The following is a 20,308-nucleotide window of genomic DNA, read 5'->3' on the forward strand; positions in this document are numbered from 1 at the left end:
AAAAAAAAAAAAAAAAAAAAACAGAGTACAAAATACGTGGCAAAAATAAAAAATATCTTAAAACCACTGAAAAAGGGGTGCCTGGGTGGCTCAGTCGTTCAGCGTCTGCCTTCGGCTCAGGTCATGATCCCAGGGTCCTGGGATCGAGCCCCGCATGGGGCTCCCTGCCCGGCAGGAAGCCTGCTTCTCCCTCTCCCACTCCACCTGCTTGTGTTCCCTCTCTAGCTGTCTCTCTCTCTCTGTCAAATAAATAAATAAAATCTTTAAAAAAAAAAAAAAAACACAAAAAAACCACTGACATGGGTTAGGGTTGATTTTTTTCTTTTCTCTTTTTTTAATAAAAGGGAAAAAGTTACCCATTACAAGATATATACTCAAATTGCTAGCATCAGCATGTTAGGTTTTTTGTTTTTTTTTTTTTAAAGATTTATTTATTCACTTAGAGTACATGAGAGGGGGGAGGGTTAGAGGGAGAAGCAGGCTCCTCGCTGAGTAGGGAGCCTGATGCGGGACTCGATCCCGGGACTCCAGGATCATGACCTGAGCTGAAGGCAGTCGCTTAACCAACTGAGCCACCCAGGCGCCCAGCATGTTAGGTTTTTACTGACTAGAGCAAGAGGCATATGGGAAAAGATCTATACAGCCCTCCTTAAATTAGTAACAGGATTTAAGAAAATTTAAAAACTAAAAAAACAAATAAAGGTCTTATGCCAATGGCCAAATACATTTTGAGTTTCCTAAGCCATGAACAAAATAATCATAAATAGGAAATACATGAAAGTAAATACCTACAATTTTGTTCATGCTGTTTTATAGCACAGAAATTCATGACTAAAATAAAATGCTACAAAAATGCTAAAGTATATTTTTTCAGGAGTTATAAATATCTGAAATACTTCACATTTTATTATATCATTATATGACTAGAACATGATTTTTTATAGTTCCTAATTTATAAAATCCTTTTGCTCAAGTGATACAATCCAACAGTTTTCTAAAAAACAAATGTAGCATATATATCATTATGAATTACATTTTGCTCCAATTTGTCAACACAAACATGTCTTTACTCTTCAACATGCTTGCCATCAAACTGGAAAAATAAAGCCCATAGAGAGTTATGATTTCTCAATTCCTACTAAACAAATATAAGAATTAAAAGAATAAACCAAATACTTTTTTCACATTTCTAAAAGAAATTCAGTTTCTGAGTTACGGAAGCTTTGTAGCACAGTGTTTCCAATAAAACTTTCTGCCATGTTAGAAATGTTGTTTATCTTTGCTGTCCAAAACAGAAGCCACTAACTACATGTGGCTATTGAGCACCTAAAATGTGGCTAATGAGACTTAAGAACTGAAAAATTAATTTTATTTCATTTTAATTTAAGTTTCTAACACATTAGGAAACAAAGTTCTAATGAGTAAACTGTAGACATTCAAAAGGTGGCCTGGAGATTGCTGCCAAAAATGTAGGGCCATTGAGTTTGGGTGACTGATTTAGAATAAGGTTAAGATAAACTCTGAAAATCAGCAGTTATCACAAATGAGGAACTTTTACTTCAATTGTCACAAAACACCAGGGAGATTACATAGGCTATAGAACCTAAACTGTTATTTAACAATCTAAGAAAACTTAAAACTCAACTCTAGTTTTTAGTTAACAAAAGAAGTTAATATGAAAAAGTTCTTTGTGGCTTCCAAATGAATGAGCAAATAAAAGAAGAAAATCATTAATATGCTCAATATCTATTTTTAAAAGTCTTTAGCACATAATCTAAAAAGGATGAAAGGCCTGGTAACTTAAGTCTTCTTACTTCTGGGGACCTGGATCATACTGTTCTAGATCAATGTCCTCTCTTTAATTCAAAAATATATAGTCATGGTCCCAAGACTTACCCTTCACCACTGTGCCATATTAGTGGGAATGCCTAAGTAAGAAAAAACGATATAATTTGTGTCTGTTGTGTTCTACTACAGAGCAATGTTACACAAATCCTAAATTCTGCCCTCTGGTATATAGTATGAGACAAATTTATCATTACCTAGTAGGAGTAGCAGGACTTGATTTAAAATTATCCATAAATATGGAATATGAAACAAACATTTAAGAAGCATTAGAAGAATAAGAAGTTAAGAAAAGTTCAAAATATGCTGGTAAATGAAAACAGTCGATAAAAAGCAACATGATCCTACGTCTGGTATACATATCAAAAAAGGACATTAGTATATATACCAAAATGTTAGGAGTGTATATCTGGTGGTGGGAGTATGACAAGGTATTTATCACACACCTATGCTCACACAAAAACCTATGCAAGAATGTTCATAGCAGATTTGTAATATCCAAAATGTAGAAACAACTAAAATGTCCTTTAGTAAGTGAATGGTTAAACTGTGGTACATAAACACCATGGAATAGTATTCCATAATAAAAAGGAACAAATTACTAATACACACAATAACTCAGATGGCTCTCAAAGGCATTATGTTAAATGAAAAAAGTCAACCTCTAAAGATCACATACTGTTTGAGCCCACTAATAAAACATTCTCAAAATGACAAAGACACAGAGGTGGAAAATAAACTAGGGGTAGGATAGCCAGGGGTTAGAAAAGGTAGGAGAAGAGGTGTGACTACAAAGGGGTCACACCACAGAGATCTTTGTCATGATGGATTCATTCTGTCTCCTGATTGTGATGGTGGTTACACATATCTACATGTGTGATAAAGTATACAGCACTGGACATATTATAGCAATGTCAATTTCCTGATTTTGACATTGTACTATAATTATGTAGAATTTAATCACTAGAGGAAACTGGGGGAAGGGTACACGGGACCTCTCTACTAATTTTGTAACTTCCTATGAATCTATGTAATTTCAAAATTAAGTTTAACCAAAAGTAAAAGGATAGTAAGTTTTGTCCCTTCCTCTTCCTGCCCCTCCCTATTTACCCGCTCTCCATGAACCATTCATTCCTAAAAGCATAAGCTGAAGCATAACAGGGTATGAGATCCCAGACAAGATAAACAGGCATCTGCTGCACAAAGCAAGATGTCAGGGTGTAAGCAGGGTGAGGAGGTTCTTCACAGAAGACAGCTAAGGGTGAGGTGTCAGAACCCAGGGAGCGTAAGGATCTACGTTATAGGGGAAGGGCAGCCTGGAGCAAGCTGTCGGAAGCTAAGTGGGGTAAGAAGGATACCAAGTGTGAGCGTGGACCAGCACAGTGTGTAAGGAGGGCTCCATATGGTGATGAGGTCCAGTGCAAGTTGTGAAAGCACATGCAGGGAGGAAGTATGGACTGCCATGCAGTATAGGAGCCTCGGTAGAGGAAGAGGGCATCTGCACAGGAAGATGGGGTGACAAATGGTTTACACATGGCACGAGGGGGAGGGAGGTCTGATCAAGTAAGGAAATATACTAATGATAAAGAAAGCCAGATTTCTCACTGTTTAAGAAGGGAGTTATAAAATACAGAAGGGAGAAAACTAAAATGTACTCTGTGGTAATGGACTGTAATTGGAGGGATCAGTGTGACTCATAGTTTTATAATACTGATAAGATATGGAGATAATTATAGATAGAAGTGGGTGTACATATATACATATAAATGTATTTAATTATATACATACATATATTCTCTGGCTTTGTCCACTGACAGGCCTGGAAGTAGCTATACCTCAACAGCAATGAGCAACACATTAGGCACCCAGATCTTGCCTTCTAAATGCCATTCTGCACGAAAATGAACTAGGCCTCCTTAGAGAAATGGCTGATTCCAAGGGTGAGGCAAGAAACACACCAGACAGACCTCAAAATCTTGTGACAGAAAGCAAGGATGTGCTAAAAAGATTGATGGGACATGTCAAAAGAACACAGAAGTCAGCTTGCAGAGGATCCAATTGGCCAAATCTTAAGTCAAGCATTAGAACAATCATAGTAATAGATTTTAACCCAGTTAATAAAATTCCTAAGCCCATACTGATATAAATAAATTAATTAAAAAGTGTGATGAGGAATGAGATTAACTTTACAGTGACAAAACCTGCCAGACATCACCTTAATCAACTTATCAAAGTGAACCATCAGAATGGGGCAGATAAAAATCATGTGCCACCTATTAGAATGCAATGCAGAGAAGACACAGCATCACTTTTTGCAATACCCCTCCCAAAGATAGTAATTTAACTATCATTAAGAGGAAAAATCAGATAAATCCAAACTGAGAAACATTCTACAAAATAAAGTTATAATCTTCAAGTATTATGATCATAAAATTTTAAAAGTGAGGAACTAACGCAGACTAAAGAAAACTAAAGAGACGTGTCAATTAATGCAATATAGAGTTTTCAACTGGGTCTTTTTACAAATAAACTTTAACTGTTGGAAGACTAGATCAGTAAAGGATCAGTGTCAAAGACCGATCCAAAATATATAAGAACTTAGAAGACTCAATACTCAAAAAATAAACAATCCAATAAAAAAATAGGCAGAAGACATGAATAGACATTTCTCCAAAGACATACAGATGGCCAAGACACATGAAAAGATACTCAGCATCACTCACCACAAGGGAAATGCAAATCAAAACTACAATGAGTTATTACCTCACACCTATCAGAATGGCTAAAACCAACAATACAAGAAACAAGTGTTGGTGAGGATGTGGAGAAAAAGGAACACTCATGAACTAGTGGTGGGAATGCAAACTGATGCAGCTACTGTGGAAAACAGTATGGAGGTTCCTCAAAAAGCTAAAAATAGAACTACCCTATGATCCAGCAATCACACTACTGGGTATCTACCTGAAGAATATAAAAGCACTAATTCCAAGGGATACATGCCCCCCCATGTTTGTTGCAGCATTATTTACAATAGCCGATATATGGAAGCAGCCCTAGTGTCCATCAACTGATGAATGGATAAAGAAGATGTAGTATACATACATGATGGAATATGATTCAGTCAAAAAAAGAACGAAATCTTGCTATTTGCAACAACATGGATGATTCTGAAGAGTTTGATGCTAAGCAAAATAACTGAGAAAGACAAATGATTTCACATGATTTCACTCATATGTGGAATTAAAGAAACAAAACAAATAAGCAAAGGGGGGAAAAAAGAGAGAGAAAGACAAATCAACAAACAGACGCTTAATTATAGATGGCTACCAGAGGGCAGGGGGTGGAAGAACTGGTTAAATAAACGATGGGGATTGAGGAATGCACTGATGAGCACCAGGTGATGTATGGTGCTGTATACTGTATAACCAAAACTAGTATTAACTATGTTAGTTAACTAACTGGAATTAAAATAAAAACTTAAAAAAAAAAGTGTCAAAGACCATAACTAGGCCAACTTGACCTAATTGACATTTATAAAATAACCCACCCAATAACTTCCAAAATACACATTCTTTTCAAGAGAGTATAAAACATGGACCAACTAACCATATACTGGGCCCTAAAACAAGTCTCAATGAATTTAAAAAGACTGAAATCATACACTGCACATTCTCTGACCACAATAATTAAATATCAATGACAAAAAGATACCTGGAAAACTTCAAAACATTAGAAGTTAAGCAAAAAACTTCTAATTAATTCATGGGTCAAAATGAAATCACAAAGGAAGTTAAGAGAAGTTTATAGCTCCAAATGTGTATATCAAAAATGAAGAATGGCCTGTAACAGTCATCTGGCCTCCCACTTTAAAAGCTAGGACTCATGGAACACTACATCAAAAACTAATGATGTAATATATGGTGATTAACATAATAAAATAAAATAAAAATTTTTTAAAAGCTAGGAAAAGAGCAAATTAAAAACAAAGTAAGTAGAAGGAAGGAAATAATAAAGATGAGTTAAAGTTGAAATGCACAATAGTAACAATCAATAAAACCAAAACCTGATTCTTTGAAGAGACCAATAAAATTGATAAACCACTATCCAGACTAGTCAAGGAAAGGACAAACTACCACTATCAGGAATGAGAAAGAAAAAATCATTATAGATCCTTAGACAAAAAAAGAAATTTAAAAATTATGAAAAATTCTGTTCAATTAAACAAGAAGAAATGGATGAATTCCTTGAAAAATACAACTTATCAAAACGGATTCAAGAAAAAAATTTAAATGGGCGCCTGGGTGGCTCAGTTGGTTAAGCGACTGCCTTCGGCTCAGGTCATGATCCTGGAGTCCCTGGATCGAGTCCCGCATCGGGCTCCCTGCTCAGCAGGGAGTCTGCTTCTCCCTCTGACCCTCCCCCCTCTCATGTACTCGCTCTCTCTCATTCTCTCTCTCTCAAATAAAAAAATAAAATCTTTAAAAAAAAAAAAAAAAAAGAAAAAAATTTAAAAATCTGAGAAACCTGAAATATGTTTTAAAAATTGAACTTGGGGGGCGCCTGGGTGGCTCAGTCGGTTAAGTGACTGCCTTCGGCTCAGGCCATGATCCCGGGGTTCTGGGATCGAGCCCCGCATTGGGCTCCCTGCTCGGCAGGAGGCCTGCTTCTCCCTCTCCCACTCCCCCTGCTTGTGTTCCCTCTCTCGCTGTCAAATAAATAAATAAAATCTTTAAAATATATATATAAAAATAAATAAAAATTGAACTTGGAATTTAAAACTTCTCACAAAGAAAACACAGTCCCAGGTTAGCTTTAGTAGTAAAGCCTAACAAATACGTAAAGTAGAGATGTACAAATCTTACACAAACTCAGAAAATGCAGTAGGAAATATTTCCTAACTCATTTATGAGGCTAGTACATCTAAAACAAAGATATGCAAGAAAACTAATATCCCTCATAAATGTACACTTAAAAATTATTTTAAAAAGTTAGTGAACTGAATCTAGCAATGTATAAAAAGGATGACACATCATGACCAAGTGCAGTTTATCCCAGGAATATGAGGATGGTTTAATACTTGAAAATCAATCAACATCATTCACCATACTAAGATAATAAGGAGAAAAAAATCATTATCACTTAATAGACACAGAAAAAGCATTTGAAGTTACAAATTCATTTATTCAAAAAAGTCTCAGCAAATTAGAACGAAAATTTCTTCAACGTAATGAAGATCATCTATAAAAAAATCTACAGCTAAAATAATTCTTAATGGTGAAAAACTAAATGAGTCCCCTAAAGATCAGGAACACAGCAAAGATGTCTACTCTTACCACCTCTATTCATCATTGTACTGAAGGCCCCAGTCAATACAATAAGACAAGAAAAAGAAGAGATATATACCGTGGGGGGTGGGGGCATGGGGGCAGGGAGAGATATATACTGGAAAGGAAAATGTAAAATGCATGAACAATATGATCAGACAATATGACTGTGAATAAACTTAAGGAATCGACAAAATAACTACTAGAACTTATATGTACATATAACAGAGGACACATGGTCAATATAAAAAGAATGAACTACATTTCTATATACTAGTCATGAACAATTAAACATTGAAATTTTTCAAAATACCATTTACAATTACATCCAAAACACGAAATACTTAGGGATAAACTTAAAATATTTCCAATAACTCTACACTGAAAAGAACAAGGCTAAGATAAATTATAGAAAACCTACACAAATATAGCAATATATCATGTTCATGGATTAGAAGCCACTATTGTTTAGATGTTGATTTTTATCAAGTCAATATGTAGAACTAATATAATTCCAATAAAATCCCAGCTGGTTCTCTTTATAAAAACTGAAAGGCTGATTCTGTATTTTATATGAAAATACAAACAACCTCAAATGGTCACAACAGTCTTGCAAGAAAAATAACAAAATTGGAAGACCGTATTACCTGACTTCAAGATTTACTATACAAGATTCAGCAATCAAGACAGTGTAATACTGATGCAAAGATAGACACCAGCTCAATCAAATAAAATGAGAACCCAAGAGAAATGGCTTAACTTGTATAAAGAAGTATCCAAAAGAAATGAAAAAAGACTTGTACAAGAATGTTCATAGCTCATAGCAGGTTTATCCATAAAGGTTGAAAACTAGAGGTAACATGACCGTAAAAGGGGAAATGAATAAACAGATTTTAGGACAATAACACAACAGAATATTAACCAACAACAAAAAGGAATGAACTACTTATGTATACATTCAACCAATATGGATAAACCAAAAACATTGTGCTAAGCAAAAGAAGCCCCACACAAGAGTTACATATGATTCTATTTACATAAAGTTCTCAAAGGGACTGATCAGGAAGAAACACATAGAAACCTTCTAGGATGACAGAAATATTCTGTATCTTGATGGGTTGTGGGTTATACAAGTCTATGCAGTTGTCTAAACTCTGAACTTTAAACTTAGCATCTGAGAGCATTCACTTTACACATACACATACATTTTCCTCAAAAAAAAAATAAAATATATATATATATACACACACACACAAACGTTTTTTTCACTCAAAAAATATTTGACTGCCTACTACAGCCCAGGTATTGAGAACACAAAGATTGAAGGCAGGATCCGGAAAAGGGACCTGATAGTCTTGTAAGCAAAAAAATGCAAAATGTTAGTTATCACAATGAAAATCAAACAAGAGAAATCTTTTCAGCTGAGAAGTAAAAACAAGTAGATTGCCAATCAAAGAATATTACAAGTATACAGAACATATACAGAAGTAATAGAAAAAATCATAGTGGAGCTGGGCAAATAAAGTAATATGATACACTTCATGTATAAACGGGGGAGGGAAGCTGTTGAACTACTGTCTAAGGGGTTGTTAGAAGAGATCTGATTTTGATTATGTAGGCTCTTTCTGCCTCTGCATTAGGCTGTATTTTAGCTGTTTAGCAACAGGAACCTCTGAAGAAGTTTTCGTAGGGGAGTGAGAAATATAAAACTCATTCAGAAAGATCACTATAGAAACTATATGAAATACAGATTGGACAAGTCAATCTATATTTATAGGACAGTCAGTCCTATTAAAAAGGCTAATGCAATCTATAGACCACTTCATCAAGAGGAAAACACGCAATCTTCTCAAGCTCACATGGAGCACTCACAGACCACTTTCAGAGCCATAAAACACACCTTAACAAATTTGAAAGAACAGAAATTATATGATATATGCTCTCAGACTACAACAGAATTAATCTGGAAATTAATGACAGGAAAATAGCTGCAAGATCGCCAAACACTTGGAGATTAAACAACACACTTCTAAATAACATGTGGATCAAAGAAGAAATCTGAGGAGAAATTAAAAGATATACTGAATTGAATGAAAATAAAAATATAATTTATCAAAATCTGTGGGATCCAGTAAAAGCAGTGCTTAGAGGAAAATTTATAGCATCGAATGCATATATTAGAAAAGATCTAAAATCAATCATCTAATCTTCCCCCTTAGAAAACTAGAAAATTAATCCAAAATAACAGAAGAAATCATAAAAATTAGAGCAGAAATCAGTGAAATTGAAAACTAGAAATCAACAGAGAAAATCAAAAGTTGACTCTTTTAAAATAGCAGTAAAATCAGTAAGCCTCTACTGGGGTCTGGAGAAAAACAGAGAATTGTTGTCCAATAGGCATAGAGATTCAGTTTTGAAAGATGAAACAGTTCTAGAGACCTGCTGAACAACAATGGGCATTAAAAGGATAACAAAGGAGTATTATGAACAACTCTAGGCCCACAAATTTGATAATCTAGATGAAATGGGACCAATTCCTTAAAAGACACAATCTGTAAAAACTCACACAAAAGAAATAAACAATCTGAACAGGCCTACATCTATTAAGGAAATTGAGTCAGTAATTAATAACCTTCCAAAAAATAAAGTACCAGACCATAAGTACTCACTGGTGAATTCTATCATACATTTATGGAAGAAATTATACCAATTCTCTACAATCTCTTCCAGAAGTCAGAAGCAGAGGAATACTCCTAGATCATTCTATGAGACCAGGATTACTCTAATATCAAAATCAGATATGAAGGTATTACAAGAAAACTAGACCAATATATATCATGAACATAGATACAAAAGTCCTCAACAACTTATTAGCAAATTGAATCCAACGATATATAGTAAGAATTATACACCACAACCAAGTGGGATGTATTGTAGGTATATAAGGGTGGTTCACCATTCAAAAATCAATTAATATAATCCATCACATGAACAGGCTAAAAAAAGACAAGGCTATTGCAATGGGCTAGGTAAAAGTTGGTGAGCACATGTATTAGAACACAACTATAAGTATTATTCATTCATTCACACAATGTGCCAATACCGGGGATACAATGGAACGTAAGACAAAATTCATGCTCTCATAGAGCCTATAATCTATCAGAGAGACAGACACTGAACAAGTAACCACAAGTCCCTATTGTAGGAACTCAACCTGGACTAAATAGAAGGGGAAGGCTGATAATGATGAACCACTAACTAGATAAAAAACAGGGAGGGGGTATGGCTGAGGGGAATATTATAACCAGGATATACGAAGGTTCTGAAGCAAAGAAAAAGCACAGTATATTAGATATACTGAAAGAAATCCAGGTTTAATATCACAGAAAGAATAGAAGAAGATTACACTATGGTTATGATTTTGCTGGTCATCAGGTAAAAATAAAAACACAAGAAGGCAAAAAAGTTATGGATGCCTACAAAAGAATACTTTAGGTGATTAAACCACGACATCTAAGATAAACAGGAAAAATTAAAGAGCTGATACACCTTTTAAAAAGACAGTGAAAAAAATACAGGCACCAGGAATTGCCAAGTTACAGAATTTGAAGGAAAAATCCCTCAAAAGTGTCTGATCTTTTTCTAGTTATGCTCAAGATTCAATCTTTCTACTCCTCAAGGAAACCCAGAAGTTAAAACAAAATCTTTAAAACTGAAGCACTTAAAATTTAATACACAGTAATCCTGACAGAGAAATAAATTTTATCCTGGAAAAGATAAGTTTCTAAAATGTATATAATACAAAAACTTAATTTTGCTTTTTCAAATGTGATTTCTGTCAACATTCAGCATATCAATTCAAGAACACCCATTTGAACTATTTAAGCCTTTAAACAATTTCTGAAATTTCCTCAATGACTTGAAGTATTACTTAACACAAAATTATGTTTCTAACTGTAAGTTATATTAATCTTTAAAGGAATTACTTACAGGGACATTAAGTGCATACTGTAGTCCTTGAGGAAGTCTTTCATGTGTTTCCATCTGCTCTTCATCATTTTTTACTGTCTCCTCATGGACCATGAGTTCATCATGTGATATCATATCCTGTTGTCTCATTTCACTTTCTTGTAACACTTCATCTGCAGCAAGGATCTCCTGGTGAGGCATACTCCGGTCTTGAAGTACCGACTCCTGCAGTTCCCCAGACACGGTAGACTGGCCAGACACTCCACCCATTACAACCATTGCCCTGGAAGACTGCATTTCGTCTATGCCGCCACATTTAAGAAATAATCCTTCCAGTTTGTCGTCAATGTTCATGCTTAAGTATAACTGCCTAGAAAGACCAAGTTTGGCAACAAAGCATAATGAATTAGTTTTATATGTCTACTTGATACTTTTTAAAATTTCAATTATGAAAGGTACACACTTTAACAGAAAAATTTTATTCATGTAATTCATTATCATCTCCAATTTTAAAATTACCAAGTAAGTTTCCAAAGGCTGGTAGAGTAAAATACAAATTTTCATCTTTGGCATTAAGGCATAAAATCTTAATCTATTTCATTATGAAAAATGAGTATGAGATAAAGCAAACTGGGGGAAAGTATTTGTAACAAAGGATTCATATCTTTTAATATATTAAAATGTCTTAAAAATAAAAAAGGTGCATTCATTAAGAAATAAATTGACAAACCACTATCAGGCAAATCACTACATATATAAAGTATATAAAATGAATAGTCACTTACAGTAGTAATCAAAGAAATGAGCATTAAAACAGAGCTACTATATTTCATCCACCAAACTGGTATGACTCTTTAAAAAAAAAAATACGTCCAATGTTGAGGTAGGTTAAAAAAAAAAAAAAAAAAAGACACTCATTTACTAACAATAGGAAAATAAATTAGCTCAATTATTTTCAAAGGTAATCTGGTACTATGTATCAAAAGCCATAAAAATGCACATATTCTTTGAACTGGTGATTATACTTTAAGAAACCTATCCCGATGAAACAAAATGCATAGAAAGTTATATATAAAAAATCACTAGAGTAAAGTTTACATTAACAAAAAAATGGTAATACACTATGTATTCAATAAAACAAAGCTGGTTAAAATATATTCATACATATGTTTTAAACTATACTGATGGCTGTACAACTCAGTAAATTTACTAAAAATCCCTGAATTGAACACTGAAAATGGGTGAATTTTATTATATGTAAATTATATCTCACAGTTTTTCTTAAAAATAAAATCAGAATAATGGCTACCCTGTGGGGGCTGCTGCTTGTAACAGGTATGAAATGGGAGGTGTCCGGGTGCTGGCAGTGTTTTTTCTTGAGTGGAATGCTGACTGCACAGGTGTACTCACTTTGTAAAGTTTTCAAGTTGTTTATCTGCAATATGTGCATGTTTCTGTCAGTTATTATACTTCAATAAGCTTGTTGGAAGCTCAAAAAAGAATGTATGCAGTAATAAAAATATTCTTGAAAAGTATCTGAAAATGTGGGGGAATATCCCAATATATTAAAGGAAATGTGTGTCTGAATGTACAGATTTCTAAAATGCTAACAATATTAACATTACCACTGGGTGTTTAAACTGTATTTCTCCATATTTACATTTATCTCTAATTTGAAAACTTACTATAATAAAATTTTATTTTTTACACGTTTTTAAATGCGTTAAAATGAAATAAAAGTGAAACTTCCATTACTAATATAATCTTAAATAACAGCACATGATTAAATTTAATAGGTTATAAGAACTACATGCTATCAAATAATTACATTACCTTATTTACTCCATTATTTAGAAAAGACAGGCAATATTAAATCTGCCCTTCTAACTTTGATTGTTATAAATTCAAATTCCACTGTGTTACTCTAGGAACTAACATAACAATCATGAAATCAAAGAAATTTCATCTCAAAGAGGGTGAAAGCACTTGTACAAAGTTTTTCAAAATAGATTTCTACTGTCAGACTGTGTAGAATTAACATACATAACCTACCCAAAGGGAAGGGTCCACAAGTAGTAAATGCATTAACTATGTTTCAGTTTGGTTACCTCTTTCCCAAATCAATCAGGTAGGTAAAATAAATGATCAGTTACATTCAAACAAACACACTACCGAAATTTAAATACTCTTTCATTTACTAAGGTTATCATTTACTGAGAAACTTGTACTTAAATGAACAGTTCAAAAAAACACAAACAGCAAAGTTAAAAAACACAAAAAATATAATTCATACTTGCTAATCTTATCTTCCCTGGTACCAGGTATTATCAGTCTAGAACACATAAAACAAAGGACCCAGAATCGGATTTTACTTTTCAAAATCTTTAGTAGCAAACTTGGATCAAGCCCCACCCACATCAGGCTCTCTGCTCAGTGGAGAGTCTGCTTCTCCCTCTGCGCCCCCCCCCTCCCGCTCATGCTTGCTCTCTCTCTCTCACAAATAAATACATAAAATCTTTTTTAAAAATCTATAGGACAAAGATTCTAAATAAATCACCAAATAACTGTTATCTTCTAATATTCTATTTATCACATTTCTTAGAAAATCAACTATCCCACAAGTAAGTGAGACCGAAGTCTTACAGGGCTAAAATTTGCTTATTCTGGCCATTTCTTTGGAGGTTCATACCAAATCAATTATATTCTTCTATTTACTGTTTTCTTAAAGAATGTGGAAAGCCCCTAATTTAAAAGGGAATTATGTCTACACAAAGCCATCCTTTATTGCAATTTTTCATTGCTGCTACAGCTGCTACTGTTATATCGTTATTAAAAACAAAACACAAAAAACGGGGGAGCTTTTAAAGAATACGGGAGATGTAGAAGAAGTCATTAAAAGGGCAACTTAAAGAAACTGACCTAGGACAAAACTTAAAGAAAAAGTAGCCAAAGTTGAAGCTGACTTGTTAACCCAACACAGGGTCTACATTTCCCTAAAGCAATGGTCCCCAACTCCACTGTTTTTGATCATGCATCTCATCATTTTTTTAAAATAGTATATCCTAATATATGCATACGATTTAAAACTATACCTCTAAAATACTGTTAACATAAAATGTACATATGAAAACAAACATTAAAATATAATTTTTACTAACCTTATCCCTAACATGAGGCTAAAACAGTAAGTACTGAGAAAGTCAAAATATTCTAGGGATAGAGACTATTTTGGAAAAAAGGTAGGCTTACATTAAGTGCCAGGGTGAGGGACTTGGAACAGGAAGTTAACACATCTCAATACATACGGAGTAAATGGAAAAGGAAGTGGAAAGCCTAAATGTAAGACAAATATGACCTCTTTGAAAATTTGCTTGAAAACAGGCCATAGACACAGAAAAAGGAATCTCTCTTCCTTTTTTTAGGTATGGTTTTATTCCTATGACCCCAAATTAATCCATACATTTTGAGTTACTGGCTAGCCGAGAAATTGTTTTGAGACAACTTCCCTGAAATACCAGAAAATACCAAGATATAGATTTCAGTATCTGTGAACACTGCTCTGACAAGGGTTTAAAGCAAGCCTTGGAAATATCAAAATGAAAACTGCATGCACCCTTGACCCAGCAACCTCACTGCTAAGAATATACACAATCCTATAAAGTAATTCCTTAAAATTAACCAAAGATGTATGTACAAGGATGTCTGGTACAATCCTTTAGTGGGAAAAGACTGGAAACAACCTAAGCATCCACTGATAGAAGACTTGTTCAATTAATTATGATTCAACCATACAATGGAATACAGTCATTAAAAGGAATGAGGCCGCTGTATGTGCCAGGTGAAAAGTTCTCCAAGATACATTACGTGAAAAAAATCAAGAAGAAGATACATAGACAAATAAAGTGAGCCATACTTGTATCATACATCTCAACAAGTAACTGGGCAGAGTAAGCTGGACAAGAAATTAGATAAGGTTCTCAAACAATAAAATTAATTTCACCAAGCCTATAGTAAAAGGAAAAAGGACAAAGTTACACGAAAAATGATAAGGAAAGACCATTTTTTATTGTCCTTGAAACTCTCTTAACATGCACTTATCATCTTTAACTTTCCCCCTTCTAACTCCTGCATGGTCTCAGTCAAAGCTCCCATGTGTTTCACAGCACATTCAACAGCCCGAATACAACAAAAGGTCCTATGCTCAAGAGTTAACATAGGCTACTTCCCTTCTCTAATTTCAGTTATTTCCAAGGAGGATCAGCCAGGAGTAAAGAAAGGAAACTGATGTAATCAATCCATGTTAAAATGTGAATAGTTAGGGAAGCCTGGGTGACTCAGTCAGTTAAGCGGCGGCCTTCGGCCCAGGTCAGGATCCCAAGGTCCTGGGATCAAGTCTCACAATGGGCTCCTTGCTCAGCAGGGAGCCTGCTTCTCCCTCTCCCTCTGCTTGTGCTCTGTCAAATAAATAAAATCTTTAAAAAAATAAAATAAAATGCAAATAGTTAAATGTCTCTTCCTGCTAAACTGTCAAAAAGCCAACTAATGCTTTTTGACCCAAACATCTATACAATTAATGGAAATTCAGGTGTTAGGGATATTACACAGCAGAGAGGAAGAAAGAAATAATGGTTCCTTTAAATCATGTCACTTACATGAGAGCCTGCTTTAGAAGAAAAAAAGAAATAAACAATTAATTTGTGTTCCCAGTAGCCTCTGTCCAACTGGGGAAAAAGAAGGGCTAGGTGGAGTAATAAGCAACCAGTCACCCTGAGTTCCTTATGACAACACATTCTTTTGTAAGGGACCCTGGACAGCTGACAAAGAGTTTAAAACATCACAGCTGTTAAGAGCTGAGACAAGATGGACAATGATGTCCTAGGGCTAATTCAGCTAAAGGGATAGCTCTCTTTCTTCTGAAATTTAGAGTTACCCAGAACACAAATCATTAAAAACTAGAACATAGCAAAAGAGTGAAAAGAAGGAAGAGGCCAGCCCACCTCGGGGCAATTTCTCCTAAATCTCCCTTTAGCAGATTACTTCAAACTGCATTCTTTTCCCCCTTTCCAAGCTTTATTCTTCCCTCATCTCCATCTCTCTCTGTCAAAAAAGCTGACAGGTACAGCAACAGGGATATTTAGGGGGCCACAATACAGTTTCCTGCTCCATTCAATGATTCCCACACACTTCTTACCAGCCTTTCCTACTGAAAAATGTTTGGTTCAGCTGTGTAAAAGTAATTCAAATTGTGGCCAATTAGGTAACCCCTAGTCATTTAAGCCTAATGGCAATGCTCTACTCAAAGAGAACATAAATTATTAGCCATCACTTTCTCCTGTCTTCCAGAAGGGACAGCTGACTCTCCTTGTCATCACCTTCTAATTTAATGCTTCTAATCAACTGTGTGCAAGCAATTAAAAAGTAAACTTTATAGATTTATAAGATGAAATGGAGTAAATAAGCTTTGAGTCAGGGTTTTCAATAAGGAATTAAACACATGCGCTTTTAATACAAGCATTTGTGTTAATTATTTCTAAACTGAGGGGACTGTTTGGGCTTGCTTTCAGAAGACAAAGTTGACAGAAGCATAACATATGGACAAGCTGGCCACCACTACTCATTTTTAATCAACTCTGCAAGGCACTTAAAGTGCCTACTGATTTTTTTAAGGGAGTTCTATGCAATTAATAAGGAAAATATCTTTCCGAATTTATTAATAGGTTTGGGTCTATATTATAAAGTTCAGAGATTATCATAACCTGGAAAGGAAGAACAACTAATATGTGTTGAGGATCTACTAGCTGTAAGACACTGCTGGGTACATTTATATATGTTACATCACTTAACCCGTATAGTAACGCTCAAGACAATAACAGTATATCCCCATTTAACAGATAAAGAAACTGGGGTTTACCCCAAGTCATAGCTATGAGGTACACTAGGAGGGATTTCAAAACGGGCTTAGCTGGTTTAGTGCACTTTTTGCCTCACTATACTAAACCTTCCCATCTTGAAAAAGGATCTGAACACATTAAGAACTCACAGAACTCCTCCTCTTCTCACTCACCTACTCTGAGGCCACTCTGTCACCACTGCGTGGCTTGGTAAAGCAATCCAAGTCTCCTTAGCTGGCTACTCCCACCACATGGTACCACAGGAGAACTCTGTGACACAAAATCCCCTTTTCTCCTTTGGAAGGAATGGACACTTCCTACATTTGCTATTTTCCCACTTCCACCCATTACTCACACCTTAGTAAATTTCTGTCATTCTTTTTTTCATAGGCTTACATACACGGTCTTAATCCTTCCATTCTTTCTTCAAACCTTTACCAAGTTACTTCAGGAAACTCCCTTCCTCTTTTACCTCACCATTTTCACTTGGAAATCAAACAAAATAATCCTAAATGTGGCTAATATAGGAGTGGTTCTAAAGATATACCTGTATCAAAGAAAAGAGGGTTGTACATTTTAAGGTGAAAACAGATCTGGAAGACTTCTGCCGTAATCCTCTAAAATTTTTGAAAGCACCTAGTTCCCCTTCAGAACGTACACAAATATTCATCTGCCACTTTATCACCTTTAATTAAATCTTGCATTCAAACATGAAAGAAATATTTCTCACTTACAGATACTGCTTTTCTGTTTTATTTATTTAGTTTGGTTGTATATTATTTTCCACCAACTTTTATTGAACAATGTAGAGCTTCCAACATTATGAGTCAAAACAGATTATAGTGGGCAAGCTTAAGAATTAAACATCATTCTTTTCTATAAAAAGAATAATTTCCAACTCAAAATATTCTCCCAAATCAACAATACCCTGCCTTGTACCAGAACCCATTCAACCTATAAACCTCACCTGAATGTAGAAGAAAAGTACTCAAAGGAACCTATTCTGAAACAGAAAAGCTAGGTTTTACAAATTACTTCTGACCCAAAGCATTTTCAGCAAACTCCTTGTTGTCTGGAGGATGCCAGTTATATTAATTTGGATATTAACACTTCTAACCCATGTACAAGTCAGTGAGAAATTACACCTTAAAAAATATCAGCATTGGAAACACAGGTATCAGTCAGCCTCAAAATCAACTGGTTAGACAAAGCAAACCATGATCAATATGGAATTAACAATTTGCCACTGGTAATTCTTAAGAAGTTTCCTATTCTCTTTCATCCTTCAAAAGAATAGTTTTATCTATGCAAACAATGCTTCATCGCTAATTTAAAAACAAAGTCTACTTCTTGTCTAGACATATTCCACATTCAGAAACCCCTTCAGAGGGCGCCTGGGTGGCTCAGATGGTTAAGCATCTGCCTTCGGCTCAGGTCATGATCCCAATGTCCTGGGATCGAGTCCCGCATCGGGCTTCCTGCTCCTTGGGAGCCTGCTTCTCCCTCTGCCTCTCTCTCTCTCTCTGTCTCTCATGAATAAATAAATAAAATCTTTAAAAAAAAAAAAAAAAAAAAAAAGAAACCCCTTCAGATATACCGTTGTATAACTACCATTTTGCACCTATAAAGTATATCTTGTAAACTACGCTCCTTGATGATTTTTAAATTACTACTAATTCAAAACATTCCAACAGGAGCATCATTTATAATAATGGCAACTGGAAAAAATGGTCTTTCTGATCATTGCTAGCAACAATTAAAGACATTAAATAAGAGAAAGTATAGGCTAAGATCCATCATTTTATACAATATAACAAGAAAAACCTCTGACCCTTTTTTAACCACAGAAAATTTGTAAATATTAAGTCAAAATTAACAGGCATCTCTATATGCCTGCATCCCCCTCAAATAAAGCAGAATCTAAGCATATTCTGTATTCCAAATACTCAACACCAAAGTCTTCCAAAACAATGTGACAACAAGAAAATAGTGGTATCTATAAATATTAAAACATCAAATTTTTGGCCTCTCATACTGTTTAAGAAACAGCTGTAATTTATATTGAAAAAGGGGGAGGGGGATAAAAAAAAAAAGGTCCAAACAAAACAGAACCCTACATTCTGCTGGATCTAGTTGTTTCATACATCACATCTTATGCCAATATCAACAATTCAAACATTAATGTTAAAAATACTTATTCTGTTAGGAAACTATGAATTTTCTACAGTCTTGTATAATAAAAGGAGTATCAAAAACACTCCTTAAAACAAACTTCCCTGTACACTATGAACATTAAACACCTAAGTTATTTTTAGTATGTACTAGAGTAACCAAAACTTGTTTCAGAACAGAGAACTGCTAACTATTAATATCAACATTTTTTAAACTTAGATAAATGCTCTCACTTTAATAATACAAACCCTATTTGTTCAGTACAGAACTAAGGATGTAATTTCACTTTCAATACCAAAAACACCTATAATGTCTTACACTATTCAGTAATAAAACTTAAGTCAACAGGACTACTATAAATGCTGTATACAAGTACATAAATTTATCAAAACTAACTGTTATTCAAGTCTCTTAAAAAGGGTACCAAGGTTAAAATATGTTGACATAAATTATGGTGGAAAATTGACAACTAGTTTCTAACCCTTTAATAAATTCTATAATAGAATATATAATATTTGATACTTGTTTCAAAATACAGTATTTACAACAGGACAAGAACCATAAAATACAATGTATGATGACATACTTTCCATCTAAAAAGAACTATTTGAAGTGTATAATGTCCCTGAGATTAAGTTGTTCTGATCTTATCTAAACATTTAGAGTAACAGACTCTTTAGAATTAGAAGGAGCTAGTTACAGATCTTTTAGCTCTATGTGTATCTGGAAAGATCTTCCCATCCAAGACCCCCACCCAATTGTTTTAGAGTCTAAAATAATAGGGACGCCTGGGTGGCTCAGTCGTTAAGGGTCTGCCTTCGGCTCAGGTCATGATCCCAGAGTCCTGGGATCAAGCCCCCAGTCGGGCTCCCTGCTCAGTGGGAAGCCTGCTTCTCCCTCTCCCACTCCCTCTGCTTATGTTCCCTCTCTTGCTGTGTCTCTGTCAAATAAATAAAATTTAAAAAAATAATAATAATAGACAAATCATTTCACCCTAATGGCAGTGAAACAAAATGAGGAATTATCTCAAGTCAATTCTAACTTCTAATACCTTATTCTATCTTATCAAGACCAGCAGTGTTTAGTCAAAAAAAAAAAAAAAGCAAG

At 34.6% G+C, this 20,308-nt stretch overlaps 1 protein-coding gene across 5 annotated transcripts in view; it reads right to left on the minus strand.

Annotated features, from left to right (window-relative positions):
• The window catches only part of ZNF148 (zinc finger protein 148), a 127,844-nt gene that overhangs the window by 68,436 nt on the left and 39,100 nt on the right, over nt 1-20,308 (minus strand). For 4 of the 5 annotated variants that reach the window (XM_032406745.1, XM_032406746.1, XM_032406747.1 and 1 more), the window contains one exon: nt 11,160-11,508. In XM_032406745.1, coding sequence (XP_032262636.1) covers nt 11,160-11,492 — 333 coding nt within the window. In that variant the 5' untranslated portion in view covers nt 11,493-11,508. Of the gene's footprint in view, nt 1-11,159; nt 11,509-11,923; nt 13,543-20,308 lie in introns of those variants that run through there. The other variant, XM_032406749.1, reaches the window with a different exon arrangement.

This window comes from Phoca vitulina, unplaced genomic scaffold (genome assembly GCF_004348235.1).
Source record: "Phoca vitulina isolate PV1807 unplaced genomic scaffold, GSC_HSeal_1.0 scaffold8, whole genome shotgun sequence".
Lineage (NCBI taxonomy): Eukaryota > Metazoa > Chordata > Mammalia > Carnivora > Phocidae > Phoca > Phoca vitulina.